General features: G+C 47.2%; 1 protein-coding gene across 1 annotated transcript in view; it reads right to left on the bottom strand.

Moving 5' to 3' along the window:
• Positions 1-16,808, bottom strand: part of LOC147725648 (dedicator of cytokinesis protein 2-like) — a 1,712,066-nt gene that overhangs the window by 13,398 nt on the left and 1,681,860 nt on the right. Inside the window, exons 53-54 of the mRNA XM_086964476.1 lie at positions 13,167-13,326; positions 1,196-1,307 (exon numbers count right to left, since the gene is read on the bottom strand). Coding sequence (XP_086820602.1) covers positions 1,196-1,307; positions 13,167-13,326 — 272 coding nt within the window. The remainder of the gene's footprint in view (positions 1-1,195; positions 1,308-13,166; positions 13,327-16,808) is intronic.

The raw sequence follows: 16,808 nt of genomic DNA, 5'->3' as shown, positions 1-16,808 counted from the left end.
TCTTTACTATGCAGACACCTTCCTGCACTTCTAAATTCACAGTTGACCTTACCTGATGACACATGCATAGTTAGATTCAAGACTTAGGTTAAATGACTTTAGAATCTACTCATGTTTAGGAAGGAAGATCAGAGTGTCTTTAAGTTACACCAACTTCTCTTTTCAGTATTTGTATTGCTGTGACAGCATTCATTGCATGTCTTATGTTATTGGGCCTGAATCTATTTTGACGTTTCAATTTGCCATGTGTGATTCTGTATCTTTATAGTATGGTTTTGATGTACATATGATTATTAATTTGCAATAAAACCCACATAACTTTAGCCACTGATTTCTGGTCCTTATTGTGTGGCCAAATGGGCATTACGAACTGCAAATTATTTTATCGAATTTTGAATTCATCAGCCGCTCAGTCAATGAAAAAGATCCATCAGAGGAACAAATCGTAAGCATTTCTAAGGACTCTTGCACCTCGCAATGAGGCACCCCTGACAATAGCCAATATCACGTATGCTAGATCTTTACCTATAAAAATACAAAGTGATCTGAACCAGGCATTTAAAGTACTATCCAGTTTAAAGGAAACACACCCAAAACAAGGCAATACCAGATGACCAGAGGAGGATGAGGAACAGGAGGTAAGGGGAGAAATCTTACTTCTATTTACCCTCCATTCCTATCCATTGGGTCTCAGCAGTGCTCTTTATTATAAAAAAAACATTTGCCTTTCTAAGGAAGTGACTTTATTAAGTTGTCAAAATACAGCAAGATAAGCCTCTGTTCATTGTGAATTCTGAGGACACCTACTAACTTAATTCTATGAAAACCCTCTTCTGTCAGTCAGAGGGAGGGGCTGATCTCCCCACTGTGAGAGGTCTGGGTACCTCAGCATCGTGCCCCGCCTTCTTGTCACAATGTCACTTGTGCAGGGTGACATCAGCACGTATATGGATTAATCTTATTCCCTATCTTAAGTTTGAAAGGTTTGACATCTCTTTGAGTTTAGATTGGACTGTGCTTTGTGAAGCCGAATGGGAAAAAAGAAGACATTGAAAGAGGGCATAAAGTTAGAAGTAACCCTTGACCTTTCAACATAGAGGTCTGAGAGTATGAACACAACCACTGTCTGCACGTGGGGGCACCCATCTATCATGGCGACCAGGGTGTGACCCCTCGTTCTACTTAGCCCACGTACCTGTGCTCAAGGGTGAAGGTGGACTGCAGTCCTTGGCTGGTGATGGCAGCCTGGTGGTGTCTGCGGGGCACAGGTGGCTCTCACTTACGTTCCGAGACAGTCTCTTGCTTTCCTGTGGATACAAACATGGAACAAATTGGGAAACATCCTTTATGACGCAACATTTACAACGCAGTGCCTTTACAACGCTGTATTTACAACGACAACCATTATAACTCATTGCGCTGGGGGCGCTCTAGGATAGGGAATAAGTTTAATTTACTTTCCAACACCTTCCCTAGTGTCCATGGGGACTGGAGTTGGAATAGTAAATTAAACTATTCACTATCCAGCACCCCAAAGCACTATGCGTTGTAAAGGTTTTCGTTGTAAATACCGCGTTGTAAAGGCATGCGTGGTAAAAGTATGCGTTGTAAAGTCATACATCCAACAAATTACTTCCGGAGGCGCTGGGATGGTTCAAACATTCATTCACTCCACAGATCCCATAACTTGATTTCTGCTTCTCATGGGGAGGGAACCAAGACATACTCCACCAATGGAATGGCTCTGAGTGCCTTGCATGTCAGCCAACACTCTACCCACAGAGGTCACAAATGTGTCAGTTGTGTGGATGGAACAAGAATGAACCATGTACATTTTAGGTCTGGCCGGACATTTGTAGCAGCCGGTCAGGTTCTTGTATTGTATTAATAAATCCAATACATACAGACTTGCTCATACATAAAGGGGCTTTTGGTCAACACTCTTCAGCCATTAGACTGTTTGAGTGTCATTCAAATTTAGCTTCTGCCCAGTATAGCATGCACGTGGAGCAAACGGTCCCTCTACTTCACCCATTGGAACTATTGCCCCATGACTTGTGGTGTTTGCTGCTCAATGGGCCTTTCCATCATAAAAGAGTGCGCTTCGGTGCCAGGGCTCGGGGCTCTCGGGCCGCTGGTTTAGTTCTCCTTTTTAGAACCTGCCTACCAGACAGCTGTTCGGCGACAGCATCTCACGGACCACACAAAACTTCCATTGAGCTTCTTTTTCACTCTCATTTGCTTCAATGGCTTTCCTCCCTCTTCTTGCGTCTGTCCCTCCCCTGGAGCAGAGCCTCTTTACCATCCTTGTGATTGGCTGACTTGTATCCTTCCACTGTTCACATTTATGAAGGTACTTTTCTTTTTCTTTTTCATTATCCACTCTAAAAGAGTGATTGTATTTTATTGCCCTCTCTGATGTGGTGCTTACCCCCCTCCCCGCCCACTGCTTCCTTTTCACCCACTCCTCTCTGGCTGCCCTACCTCTCACAGACCATGACATTTTTGGGCAGTTCAGTTCGTTACCGGGGTGTTCTGCATCCTAAAAAGCTTTTTCAGCACTTGTTGGTCTCTTAGCGAACCGCTCACTCCCCATTATTTACTCCCCACCCACACCACGCCTGCTCCTCCATTGATTCCCACCCACCCCACAGCTGCTGCTTCATCACTCCCAACCTACACCACCCCTGCTCCTTCGTTGGTCCCCACTCACAGCACTCCTGCACCTTTTTTACTCCACACCCACCCCACGCCTGCTCCTTTATTACTCCCTACCCTCACCACACCTTCTCCTTCGTTGGTCCCCACTCACAGCACCCCTGCACCTTTTTTACCCCCACCCACACCACGCCTGCTCCTTTATTACTCTCCACCCACACCACGCCTGCTTCTTTGTTGCTCCACACAACGCCTGTTCCTTCTTTGTCCCCACTCACACCACTCCCTCTCCTTTGTTGCTCCCCACCTACACCTCTGTTGCTCCCAGACCGAGAGGGCCGGCCAAACATTCTTGCGCACTTACATAGAGCTCATCACTCCTCCCCCTTCTCTAAGAGCAGAGCAGATCCGCCCGCCCCGCCAAGACGAAGCAGCGGGAACAAATAACATGATAATAACGCAAGTTGTTGTTTTTTATTTTTCCTTTTTTGTCACTGTAAAAAGCAGTGGGGCGATGCTTCTCCACCATAGCGGAGGAGCCGCCACTGTTTACAGGGCTCATCATGGTCGAAATGATGTTTATCTGGCCAAATAAAAACATCAGAGCAGCTCCGATTGTTTCCAAGGAAGAGAGGGGGTTAATTTGCCTGCTGTCAAGCGTGTTACAATATGGACTACAAGTGACTGATCACTAAACAGAGCAATCAGTCAAAGCATATAATGCTGTGGGGTCCTGGCCCCATTTATTATCAGGTTCACATGTGCTGTGGCGCCTGTGTTGCATGGGTGTGAGGTGGGGTGTAAGCCAGCCCTCGGGGAGTGGCTGCACAAACAACAACTAGAACAGTGACTAGCAGGTCACTACATCCCTCCCAAACTTTATTCAAACTGGGACAACAAAGTTCCACCTGTGGAGACAATAAAACAACAAATGGAGAACTTCCACAAAGTCTCTTCAGCTGCTTTTGGAACAGGGCGATGGTACAACTGCAGCTACGTCCACCAGTTCTATAAGGCAGAGTTCAGCTGTGCCCGGCAGGTCCTGTCCTCCTTGGACTCAAGGCGTGGAAGTTGACACCAAAGTCTCTGTCTGTACAGTTCTCTGTGATGGTGCAGATAGAGTGATGGTGAATCTGGTAGATGTCACGTTTTCACCGATCAGTCCTGGTTGTTGTTGCATCTTCATAAAGGCAGCATTGCTTCTAGCTACGGAACGGTGGAGTACTTGCAAACATTCCTCTCTTATTAGGATGCCATGTTACAGTACGTCCCGGAGGCCCTCTTCACCAGGCTTCCACTGGACTGGGAGTGCTTCGCCATGTCACTCCAACACCACCTTCTAGGTTTGTTGAGGAACCGCTACGAGTCCCACCTTCAAGTCCCTCGCTCCACCTGGAGGATAGTTTTACCTGACAGGATTACTCCTGCCACCTAGCATGAGAGCTTCATCTTCCTGGGACCTGCGGAGGAGCGGCTGTAGTCTCATCTCTCGTGGCGGGACCAGCTCTCACCGTCGTCCCTGAGGCATTTGCCCCAGGGTCGCCACGAACTGGTGTGGAGTGGTCAGATCCTCTTCTAGACCCCGCATCTGAGGTCACTCAGGACGTCCGAGCAGTCTCACCATCCAGTCTCCTGTTCGACCCCAAAGGTGGACATCACAAATGGTCCAGCTTGCTCACCTCTGCAGTCACCAGGTTTGCGTGGCGTTATGAAGACTCCTGGATAGCTGCCTTCTTCTGGTGCCACAGATGTTACCAAGGTATTGTGCTCCCTTCCAGATGTTCTTGCATTCAGTGGTCCTCTATCTTGCGGTGTGCAATTTGTCTGATCACACACTCCTCTCTTCTTCTTGGAACTTCTTTTGCGATGGCATCATTCCACATGATCTTCTCTTCCTTGTTCTTTCACTTCGTGACTATGTCTAGTCCCCTCTGGTCTTGCTCATCTTCGCTGGCCAGGCCTCTCCATGTGATACGCGCTTCACACGGGTCTCCCTGGCCCTGTCCTACCCCTAGGTCAATGCATTCTGTTCCTTTGGTGACCATACTTGTCCTCGCAACCTTCTTCATTTCACTACCTCTTGTAGGCTTTCATACTTTGACTTCAGTCGATCTTGACAGACCTCTCCTCGGTCATCTTCTCGGACCTTTCTCAGGTCATCTTCTCGGACCATTTTCAGGTCATTGCTTCTCTGATCTCTCTCAAGTTACCTCTTCTCTGACCTCTGGCAAGTCATAGCTGATCTCTGGCCGGCCATCTTCTCCCTTACCTTTGGCAGGTCGTCTTCTCCCTGACCTCTGGCAGGTCATCTTCTCCCTGACCTCTGGCTGGTCATCTTCTCTCTGACATCTGGCAGGTCATCTTCTCTCTCTGACCTCTGTCGGGCTCTGGCCCTTACCGTCAGTGTCTCAGGTGCAATCTTCAGCGTACTTCTCTCCTTGCGCTCTCCTACCTTCATCTTATGGTACTCGTGCTTCGAGTGCCTTACCCGCTCCCGACCTCCACTTGTGGTGGCGTCCTTTTGCTGCTGGGCATGCCCTTTCTTCTTCCTGAAGGCTTTTGCTAGTCTGGGGCCTCTTTGCTCGGGTAAACACTCTTTTAGCTTTCTTCAGGCCCACCAGTCTGTGGCGGTGTTTCTGAGAATTCACACAACTTCCTAGTTCAAATTGCCTGGCCGTCCCCTTTCCACACACTGCCGCAGCTCATGGTTTGTTGCACAGTCTCGTCTTTGTATCCTCACTTGGGGTGGCTTGGGTACACATTTGTTCAGTATCTTGGCCAGTTCATATGCTCATGATGCTGACCCCCTTGTGCAGTTCAGGCCACCTCTCCTTTGTGACGCAGGACTTCCTTTTCAGATTCATGTTTGCTTCCTAGCAGTTACTGCTTATGGCCACTAGGCAGCACTGTACCATCTCTTGGAGTCCCGATAGCCGTGCCCTGTACATTGTCCTTCTTCAGCCCCTACCTTGGTACGTGGCAGTGCTAATTTCTCTTGGGAGCGAACTCTCCCACCCATGCCCCTTTAGCAGAGGCAGTTTCACTTCACCGTGGGACCTTACCCCAGATCCTGCACTCATGGAGCCATCTCCCAAGGCTTCAACTCTCTTTGGTCTGTGTCTTCTGGCTGCAGCCACCACCAATTTCCAAATGCTGTGGGCGAGTTGCATGGAGCCATCATACCAACTACAAGGCTCTATTCGTTGGCCGTATACCAGAAGCGGCCTCTTGGTGGGGGCTACCACCACTCTACAAAACTAAATTTGAAAAGGGTCGAGGGAATATATTTAACGACCTGTCATTTCATTTCCCTACACAAGACATTATACATAACAACAGAAAATGACCGGTCTTATGTGATGCTGTACTTGTAACTGAGAAAACCAGGACACATGCAAATAATAAAGGAGTTACAACTGGCTGAGATATTCCCATCAGACCACCCTTTGGCGGAGTCTCATCATATGGGATATTTGTTAATCCATCCAACCTGCCGCCCAAGCCATCAGATGATGGTGCGGATATGGATGTGGAGTAGAAACTCTAGCCAAGTTGTTACTCAGAGGGTAGTGCTCAGGGTGTGTAGTGCAGTGCTGTGGTGAAAACTTAAAATTAACAACTCAGACAAGAAAAATATTTTAATAGGATTAGTCCATATCTGCACCATCATCTGATGGCTTGGGCGGCAGGTTAATTCTTCTGTGCAGCGGCCGGCCGCCCACCATGACTTTAAATGCTCCAGCTCCTGTGCAGCAGCCTCTCACACCTCACCGATGCCCGTACTCGTCACATGGGGGGCCTCGCCTTCACCACGCAGTTCTTAAAGCTGTTGGGTGCCGCCATACACTTACCGGCTCATCAGGCGCGGGGATGGGCTCCCGATCACCTCCTTCTCTCCACGGGCCTCTTCCCTGCCCCACAGACAGTCAGGGGCTTCCTACGCCTGCTAGCAGGGGGTGCCCTCGATGCGGGCCGCTGTCTTCCCTGTCCACCTCCAACAAGGCAGCTACACACGCGGGCTCAGCCGCTCATCGCCATTGTAATACTGCGGGGCCCAAGGCCCTCATGTATTAATAATGACCACACAGACACTGGTTGTAAGTGGGTAGAACTGGCCGAAGGCGCTTGCGCCTGGCCCCTTTTATTAACTGGGTCACATGTCCTGTGACGCCTGTGTTGGATGGGTGTGGGGTGTAAGCCAGCCCTCGGGGAGTGACTGGAACAAACAACAACTAGAGCAGTCACCAGCACTCCGCAGAGTGATCAGTTTGACAGGAGACACTCTCGAGGCGCTACAAGGGGGCCTCTTTGGGGGTCAATGACCTCCTATGACCTTCAGAGGGAGGCCTGTGTACACTGTTCACTTCCTCACTGGATTGGATGGAAGGAGGTGGAGCAGAGGGCTGGTCTTTCTTCCTTGCCTCCCCACTAAACTCCACATGTCTCCACCCTTCCCATTCCAGTCATTAAATCCACGTAGGGTGGGCGGGGCTGGCAGTCCTTCTCTAAGAGGCCTCCTGAGTGTTCAACCAGCCGGGGACCCTGAGTGTGGGAGGGATTCCGAGAGGCATCAAACAGGGCCACACACTTAAACCCTAGCCAAACTGTCAAGAATATGTGTCCTGCTCTCTGTGCACCAGTCACGACCGACTAGGGATCCCAGACAGTGTGCAAGAGGACACCGGAAATGTACCCTGGACACTTCCGGGAACATTGGATGCCTGTAATGCAAAGAACAGCTTTTTAATTGAAAAGGGTAATTATGTAATTATGTATGGGGGTAAGGGTCTTGGTTGTGCTAATGCTGACCTCCACCAGCCGTGAAACACATCACTGCAACCAGATGACACTACAACCTCACCTTCTTTGGTGAAGGGGACAGGGGGACCTTAGCAGGCCACAGCAGAAAGGGGGGATGGGCACAGAAATGACCCAGTGATGCGCTGTGCTGTCCATAACACAGCAGGGAGCTGCCACATTCTGACCACAGCAACGGTCCAAACCTTCACATGCTACATGAAACAGATACACACCACATGCAAACACACTTACACCCCATGCGTGCCATACACGCACACACACACGCACCCCTCCCATTCACACCTTTGAGTGCGATGAAAATAGTGGCGCAGGGGGTCTCTGAAAGAGTCGTGACCTAAGATGCCTACTAGGGATCCTAGCCAATAGGTATGGCCTACAGAATGAAGGCGTGGCTTAAATTATGTAAAGTAACCCACAAAAATATTGACGTTTGTTCCCTCTGTGAATCAGCTTTGCTGTCACTTCCAAGGCTAGATCCGAACCTAGATGTTGACGAGCTCAAATCCTCAGCCATTTGGCAGAACTTTGACCCCATCTCTGAAGATGCCCTCCTCAAGTGCATCCCCGAAACAAAGCCCTCCAACTATTCTCTTGACCCCATCCCCAGTGCCATTGCCATTGACTTCTACACCCATTCTCTTTCCTATTGGACCACTCTGGTCAATCTCTCCCTTTGTCAAGGCTCCCTCCCTGTCTCCTTCAAAACTGGGCAGGTCACCCCTCTGCTTAAAAAACTCACTGCTGATGCGAAAGACCTCAACAACTTCCGCCCCATCACTATCCTACCCTTTCTTGCGAAGATCACAGAAAGATGTGTAGCGAAACAACTCTATCGTCTATCAACGACGATGATCTTCTTGGCAATTGTCAGTCCGGCTTCATCCAAAACTGCAGCACTGAAACAGCCCTAATGCAAGTGATTGATGGCGCGCTGCAGATTCTCGACTCAGGGGGGTCCTGTCTTCTAATTCTCCTTGACCTTTCTGCAGCCTCTGACACTGTCAATCACAACACCCTCCTCAACTCTCTTCAACAGAGAATGGGCATGGAGGGCACTGTGCTTAAATGTTTTGCCTCCTTCCTCTCTGATAGATCCCAAATGATCAAAATAGCGAACAGTCTTTCATCTCCTGTGGCAGTAGGTCAAGGTGTTCCTCGAGGCTCTATACTTGCACCCAGATTGTTCAATCTCTACTTAGAACCACTGGGAAATAAGTAAATCCGGGATTCACTATCATCTCTATGCAGACGACACTCAATTCTACCTCAAGGTTGCCTCCACTCACGATCTCTCCGTCCTAAGCTCTACTCTCGACTCCATTCAAAACTGGATGTCAACTCATCAACTGATTCTGAATCCCTCCAAAACGGAATTCCTCCTCCTCTCCTCCTCCCTTTCTCCTCCCCCGGTTCAATCATGGATGGATCAGATGAATCTACTTAAAAAGAAACCCATCATTGTCAACAGCGCAAAATCCCTTGGTGTCATACTCTACAAAAAACTCAATCTAATCCCCCACATCAATTCCGTTGCAAAGTCTGCTCGATACCAACTGCGCCTTCTTTGGGGAATTTGTCGCTTCTTCCCGGAGCAAGACCTTAAAACCCTTGTCCAATCGCTGGTCCTCTCCAGACTGGACTACTGTACTGCCATCGAGGCAAGATCAATCTACAAGACTGCCTGTATCACCCACAAAGCCTTGCACTCCTCCTCTCCTCGCTACCTGGCAAATAAACTGAAACTCTCTGAAGGCTCTAGACCATCACGTAATGCGGAAAATCTGCTGCTTGAACCTCCCACTTTAAAGAAGGAAAGAACAATGGCCCAATCCTTTTCAGGCAACGCAGTGAGAATCTGGAACTCACTTCCGCCTCAGCTCCGGACCACCTCCTCCTCCGAGGCCTTCAAAACTGATCTCAATTTCTCCTCTTTCAAAGACACTTCGAAATATAATGCTCGCCCTCTCTATTATCTGAAGGAAGACCTTCCATTATAGGAAATTCTATTCTCCATGACTATGGAAGTGCCTTCCCAGTGTGTTCTTGTGGTTTGAGTGTCTGCCATTTATTGCAGTATTATCCTTCTACCTGTGTCTGATACTCTTTTGTAACATGCACACGTCACTTTTCTCTTGTGACACACTGTTTGCTACCTCCTACATTTTGTTAGCTTTAGATACTTGCACAAGTGCCACCATTGCCTACGTAACGTTTGTTCTTGTGTTTGAGTGTCTGCCATTTATTGCAGTACTATACCTCTAATTATACTTTGTACACCTTTTTAACTTGCACACACGTCACTTTTTTCCTCCTGTAATGTACCGTTTGCTACCTCTTGTATTTTGTTTGCTCACAATTGTCACTTTCACCTCATGTAACTTAACGTTTGCTTTTGTAATTTGTTCACTTGTAATTTTCTCCTCATGTATCCTTAACGTTCCTATTGTGAAGCGCTCTGACACCTTCGGTAAAGTCCGCGCTATATAAAAACGCATAAATAAATAAATAAATAAAAACAGTATCACCTGACCAGTTCTCCAGTACTTTGGGGCATCTCTGAGGGTTCACCATAGACCCATCCTACAATAACAAACGCGCCCCGAAGACACTCCTCTGAGTCCATGTGAAATGCACCTGCAGCCCTTTTCTCCCCACGTTTGTAAAATCCTCCATGTGCACGTCACACCTCGTCTCATTCCTTTTCAGCGCCCTCCTTTCACTCCTTTTACACTCTCTCCTTCATATGCTTCCTTGCTGTAGTGGGCTGCTGGACACGTTCTAGTGTTCAGGAGTGTGATGTAACCACGCATTAAACCCACCCATCACAGACGTCACCAGTCAGGTGACCCTGCCAATGAAAGGGCCTGAGGGCACGTGCCATGTGCCCGTTCTACTACTGTACTCACTGTGTGTGTGCCATCGTGTCCTTAGCATGAGGGCCCAGAGTCCACAACACCACACGTGCATCCCCTTCATCGCCCCCTGCACGCACAATCACCCACTCATCCCCAAAGCACTGCCCTGTCTTTTACTTTTGCACTGTCTGTATTTTGACAGCTGTGTAGCTCCTTCACACACCGTTGTTCTGTGTGATCAGCAGAGAGGCCAAAGACTGTAAGAACATGACCCACTGACGGGGATTGTAAGAAACTTGCAGTGCCTTCAGCCTCAGCTCCAGACCTTTCCATTGTGGCCCTTGTTAGACAGCCAGACACAGCCTGAATTCACACAGACACCTACTTCAAGTTCAAGTTCAGATATTTGTATAGCGCACTACTCACCCAGAGGGTCTCAAGGCGCTTGAGGGAGGGAGTGTGCATTACTTATCAAATAGCCAGGTTTTTTGTTGTTTTCTGAAGGAGAGGTGGTTCTGTGTAAGGCGTAGGTGAGTGGGGAGAGAATTCCAAGTTTTGGCCGCTAAATAGGGGACCTATGGATGCGCGGAATTGCGGCGAGGGCTAGATTGGATGATCGTAGTTGGCGGGTGGGTGTGTAAAAGGACAGTCGTGTGTTGAGGCATTCGGGTCCTAGGTCGTAGAGGGCCTTGTGTGCGTGGGTGAGGAGGCGGAATGTTGTTCTCTTGTTGACGAGGAGCCAGTGGAGGTCTTTCAGGTGACCGGAAATGTGTGCTTGACGGGGGATGTCTAATATGAGTCTGACTGAAGTGTTTTGGATGCGTTGGAGTTTTTTCTGTAGTTTGGCTGTGGTTCCGGCGTAGAGGGTATTTCCATAATCCAGTCGGCTAGTGACCAGAGCGTGGGTGACTGTCTTTCTTGTTTCAGTGGGGATCCAACGGAAGATTTTTTGAGCATGCGAAGGATGTTGAAGCATGAAGATGAGACAGCGTTGACTTGTCTGGTCATCGAGAGGGAGGATGAAGCCCAGGTTACGTGCATGATCTGTAGGTATGGGTGCTGTGCCCAGGGCCGGTGGCCACCATGAGTCGTCCCAGGCAGAGGGCGATGATCCTAAGATGAGAACTTCCGCTTTGTCCGAGTTTAGTTTTAAACGGCTGTTCTTCATCCATTCGGCTACTTCTTTCATTCCTTCGTGTAGATTGGTTTTAGCGGTGTTTGGGTCTTTGGTGAGGGAGAGGATCATTTGGGTGTCGTCTGCGTAGGAGATGATGTTGAGGTTGTGTTGTCGTGCGATGGATGTGAGGGGACTCATGTAAACGTTGAAAAGGGTGGGGCTGAGTGATGAACCTTGTGGATGACTTCGGTGGCCTCTGATTTGAATGGGGGGAGGCGGACTCTCTGGGTTCTTCCAACGAGGAACGAGATGATCCAGTCCAGAGCTTTTCCTTGTATTCCGACGTTGTTGAAGCGTTGGATGAGGGTGCTGTGACAGACTGTGTCGAAGGCGGCCGAGAGGTCGAGTAGGATGAGGGCAACTGTTTCTCCGTTGTCCAGTAGCGTTCGGATGTCGTCTGTGGCAGCGACTCAATTCAAAGTAAGCACTATCCAAGATTTGTATGTGGCAAGAGAAAAATAAACACATTGATGAAAAAAAAACACTCCTAGGGAGTTCAAGATAAAGCAAAATGTGTGAAATGTAATCAGGAACTTCTTTGTTGAAATAGATCACCTTAGCGTTTTTTCCAGTCATTTTTGTCAGTAAAGTTAAGGACATCATTATAAGGATCTATAGCAACCTGATTAAATGTCTATTTTTAATTACTGCTGGATCTGGGAACCAGCGGGACCTAGCCCACGTAAAGCCCTACACACACACATGCACGCGCACCCACACACACATGATATAGAAATGTAAATTAATCTCTGGGGCAGGGGACACCTGTTGGCAGCAAAGGAAACTTTTTGGGGTCTGATGGCTATGTGGGTTAAGGTAACCACTCAAGAGTGCGTGACTACATAGTCTGACGGTCAAATCCCAGTGAGTCCACTCAGCCTTTCATCCTTCCAAGGTTGATAGGAACAACAAACGTGTTTTTAGCACCAAGATGGCCTAAAAGGTGAACATGCACTTTACAAATACAAGTTATCTTTATGTTATTGGTATCTAAACATGTCATGTGCATATGCAATTACCAAGCCTAATTTCTTCAGTAGTGCACAGTTCAATGGCTAGGACCTACCCGCCCCATCCGTCAGTTTCATACCTGCCAACTAAGACAGAAGTTTCACTGTGTGAGAAGGGGGGCCGGCATTAGAGGGGTGTGGTTTCGTGCCACCGAAGCACATGAGAGGCACTTTTGCCTCCACCCCGCCCCCATCACCCTCCTTCAAAATCATAGAAAAAACTTGCTGAAGCTGGGGTCTTTGCAGGCTAAAATGGCTTCAGCCCCTCCCCCTGTCTTGTGTGTCAGCCCGGCTGAGACAGGTTCCCAGGCACAGACACAGCGGCACCTGAGTACATCACAGGTCAAAGACCATTTGCTTGTTAATGAGGCTTTGTTGTGTCTCTGCATATTACTGGAAGAATCAGCCCCCCGACATTTTTATTAGCTCCCCCGAAATTTGGCTCTAGTTGCACCTCTGGGTCTTTGCACCCCTTAGCCGCCGTCAGCAGTTCAAAGCCTCGGAAATGAGTGGCAAACCCACTAATTACAGTGGTTTTCAGCCACGTGTGGTATCGGCTCCTCAACGGGAGACCGTGTGAAGGGAACAGGTATCGTGTGCCACACTGTGGGACCGTGTGAGTTGACAGGTTTGCAGTTTACATACCTTGAGGTCGTCGGAGACGGACACTCGCTGGTCCTGCTTGCGGCTACTAAAGAGGCCGCTGCTCCGGTTTTCCTTCTTGTCGCTCTTCTTCTCTTCGGCCTCGAGCATGCGCTCCTGGGAGCGCGACACGGACTTCTTGGGGAGCGGAGGCTCTGCGGCACTGAAACAAGGACAGGCGTTATTGATCACTCCATCACCTACTATCCTCACCTCCATCACCAGGGCACAGAGGGGCCTGGGACCCAGATCTGGGTCCCAGGCCAGTATGTAGGGTGGGTCCACCTCATTGTGGGGAGCCTCCTTCCATGTGACCTATACCATTGGGTAGGTACACAGTGTGTACATTTATTTTCCTACACATAATCACCTTGACAACATTTTTGTTGTGGATATTCAGGATTCGATATTTTTTAGTAGTTGACGTAGAACAGCCCCACCCCCTCCGGGGGCTGCCATGCACACACGCCCCGGGCTGGGATGCACACACGCCCCGACCTCTGATATTTTATAAATATTTTATTCAGGACAGAGTCGGAGTCCAATATGAAGCGTCAGTTCAATTAGTAAACAATACGAGTGATCGCTTCAAATTTAAGCAAAATAGCCAATGGAGTGGACTCCATCGTGAGGGACCGACACTCTTTGGAAATCTCGGCTATTTTGCTTAAATTTGAAGCGATCACTGTATTGTTTACTAATTGAACTGACGCTTCATAACAACTTTGTTTGTTGCAAGTCACCGGCTCATGAGCCCTCTCCACACTGGCTCAGTCACGGCAAATGAGGCTTGTATCGTTCAGGCATTTACTAAATGTCCTGATGATGATCCCGATAACTATGTAGTGGGATCGATAAATGCCGTCGACCTTAATTGCACACCTTATACATTTATGTACCATGTGTCGTTTAACATGTAAAGGTGTCTGAAATTCTCTGTTCTACTATTGAAATTGTGATATTTACAGAACTGTAAGCTTTTGCCTAAAAGCCCTTTGTGTTTCACTCTTTGTGCTTGTTTTAGTAGGGTACAGGCTGGCCTGTGCCCCACTTTGTAAATTGTTGATGAATTTGTCGCTACTACTCTAAACTAATTATTTGACCTCTGTCCGGCTGGACATGTCACACTAATATAGAAACAACTATATTTATTTAAATGTATTCTTTTGCTTGTAAGGGACCACTGTTGTTTAAAAAGAGTCAACTCCCAAGGTCCCTTGCTGACTTGATTGGGTGCCCTTGTTGCTTTCAAATATATTGACTACTTAACCCCTTCGCTGCGGCGGCTATTCTGCCGCAGCGCTAAGGGCGTAGGGCGGCCGCGCGGTGGTCACGTGCTTGTGAAGGAACCGCTCCGTCATGGCACGCGGGTGAGCTGTGCTTGTGACGGAACGGTTCCGTCACGAACGCGCCCGCTCAATGGAACGCGCCGCGCAGGCGCGCCGAGCAGGCCGTGACGGAACCGTTCCGTCACAAGCACAGCTCACCCGTGGCTTGTGACGGAGCGGTTCCGTCACAAGCACACAAGGGGTTAATAGAGCATAGATTGGGTTGAAACGTCAACGATCTCACATGTCCAGATTGACCAAGACTCTGCAAGCAGAAGACTAATTAATCTGTATAAAGCAACAGAGTCATTGTGTTTTCCCTAATATTCAGGCCTCCTTTTCCCAGGTACATATTTTAATCAGGCTGTATATATTGCGCACTAAATTCTATCATTGAGCACAAATGTCACTTGATCACACATCACCTAAAGCTTCACCTCGTGCTGACAGCCTTGTTTACAAATGTGTGAATATAGATAAAGGATTGAATTTATATAAAACAATATAGTACTCAACAATTTGTGTCACATGTGTTACTATTTGCAATGTGTTCCATGCGTCAAGACAGCCGAGATATGAATGTTTGAAGACTATAGAGAATAGCGTATAAACACTAAACATTTTCATAAGAAATAGTTGGTAAACCCGACAGAACCATTGTTTATGCTTATATATCCATACCCAGGTTCTGAGGGACACAGGGTAGCCCCATTATTGTTCACTACAGCATACAGAATGAGGCAATGGGTCGGCCCACTTCAGCCATTGGCTAACTTCTCTGTGAGTGATGGCAATCCGCTCTGTTGAATAGAGCACATTCACACACAAAAACAGTTCCCTTTAGTACCAAGACTTCTAAGACAATGTGTGTTTTTTGAGACCAAAAAAAATCTTTTTTTATTTTCTAGTATTTTTTTTTATATGTTGATGTAAGCCTAGCAGCTCCCCTAAAAATAAAGTTTCACAAAAGCCATGACAAAAAAACAAGCATTGTTAAAGCCAAAAGGAGGGCAGCCCAATCCACACCTAAGGCCTTTGCCAATGTTTGTTTCCCATGTTTCCTGTACCAAAATGTTTTGTTTGTTTTTGTTTTATTTCTATCATGGTTACAATCTTGATTTGTTCTGGCCTTTTCTGAGCTTTACAAGTAAATAAAGTGAAAGATGAAAATTGTCTGAAGTACGAAAAATACTGCACTGAGGCTAAGAACGTCTAAAAACCGCCTTTGAAAATATGGAAACCTTTGTTCTATGCCATGGTTAATGTAAAATATTTACAATTTAGACAAAGCTTTCGCTAGAGTTTGAGACTGGTAACTTTGTTACCATTAGATTGAAACAGGTAACCTCTCTAATACTTGGATGCAGTATTATTTAAAAAATCTATCAAATGCATTAAGCATTTTTGGAGTCGCAAACGGTGCGATTCCTTAAAATCGTCCGTTTGCGATTCCAAAAATGCTTTTTTGGATGCATCAAGCAATTTTTGAAATCGCAACATTTTTGCGATTTCTAAAATTGCGATTGCTTCTAAGAAATCGCAAAATTGCGATTTCTTAAAAGCAATGCATGATTACTTTTTAAATTGCGAATTCGCAATTAGAGGGATAAATTTACCGAGTGGTTGAACCACTCGGTAAATTTGCAAAAAGTGTAAAAAACGCAGAAAATGCATTTTTAAAACATTCATGTTACGGACACACATGTCCTTAGGACATGTGTGTGTGCAACATGATGCGAAAAATACATTTCAGGGGTGCATGGGGGGGTCATTTAGACCCCCCTCTCCACCCTTCAAATGGATTGATGAATTGCGATTTCAAATTGCGAATTCACAATTCCCATTCATTCCTATGGGCATTTTGGCCCATAGGAATGAATGGGAATTGCGAATTCGCAATTTGAAAATCGCATTTTTTATGCGATTCGGTAAAAATAGCGATTTTTACCGAATTGCATAAAAAATGAAAAAATAATCATGCATAGGCTTTTGCGATTTCTAAATTGCGAATCGCTATTTTTCGCAATTTAGAAATCGCAAAAGCCGATATTGATGCATGTGGGCCTTAATGTTGATCAAGGTGTGGGGTCCTAGTATTGTTATGATGTGAAAGGAGGCCTCGTCTACCAAAGGTGAGAGCCGGTGTGCACAGGAACCGCGAGAAACGAGAATTACATGTATTCTCAAGACATTTAGATGTGGCTGAAGACCCCATGAAAACATTAAAAAAACTTTGAATATAGTTTAATTAAGTTGACTCCCAGCAATGCCAGGTAGGTAGACAATGTGGACATGGCACAAACGCTGCTTATTAATC

The sequence above is a fragment of the Lissotriton vulgaris genome, chromosome 3_2, assembly GCF_964263255.1.
Source record: "Lissotriton vulgaris chromosome 3_2, aLisVul1.2, whole genome shotgun sequence".
Classification (NCBI taxonomy): Eukaryota; Metazoa; Chordata; class Amphibia; order Caudata; family Salamandridae; genus Lissotriton; species Lissotriton vulgaris.
Note: the sequence above shows the minus strand (reverse complement) of the source record. Positions and strands in the feature narration are given on the sequence as shown.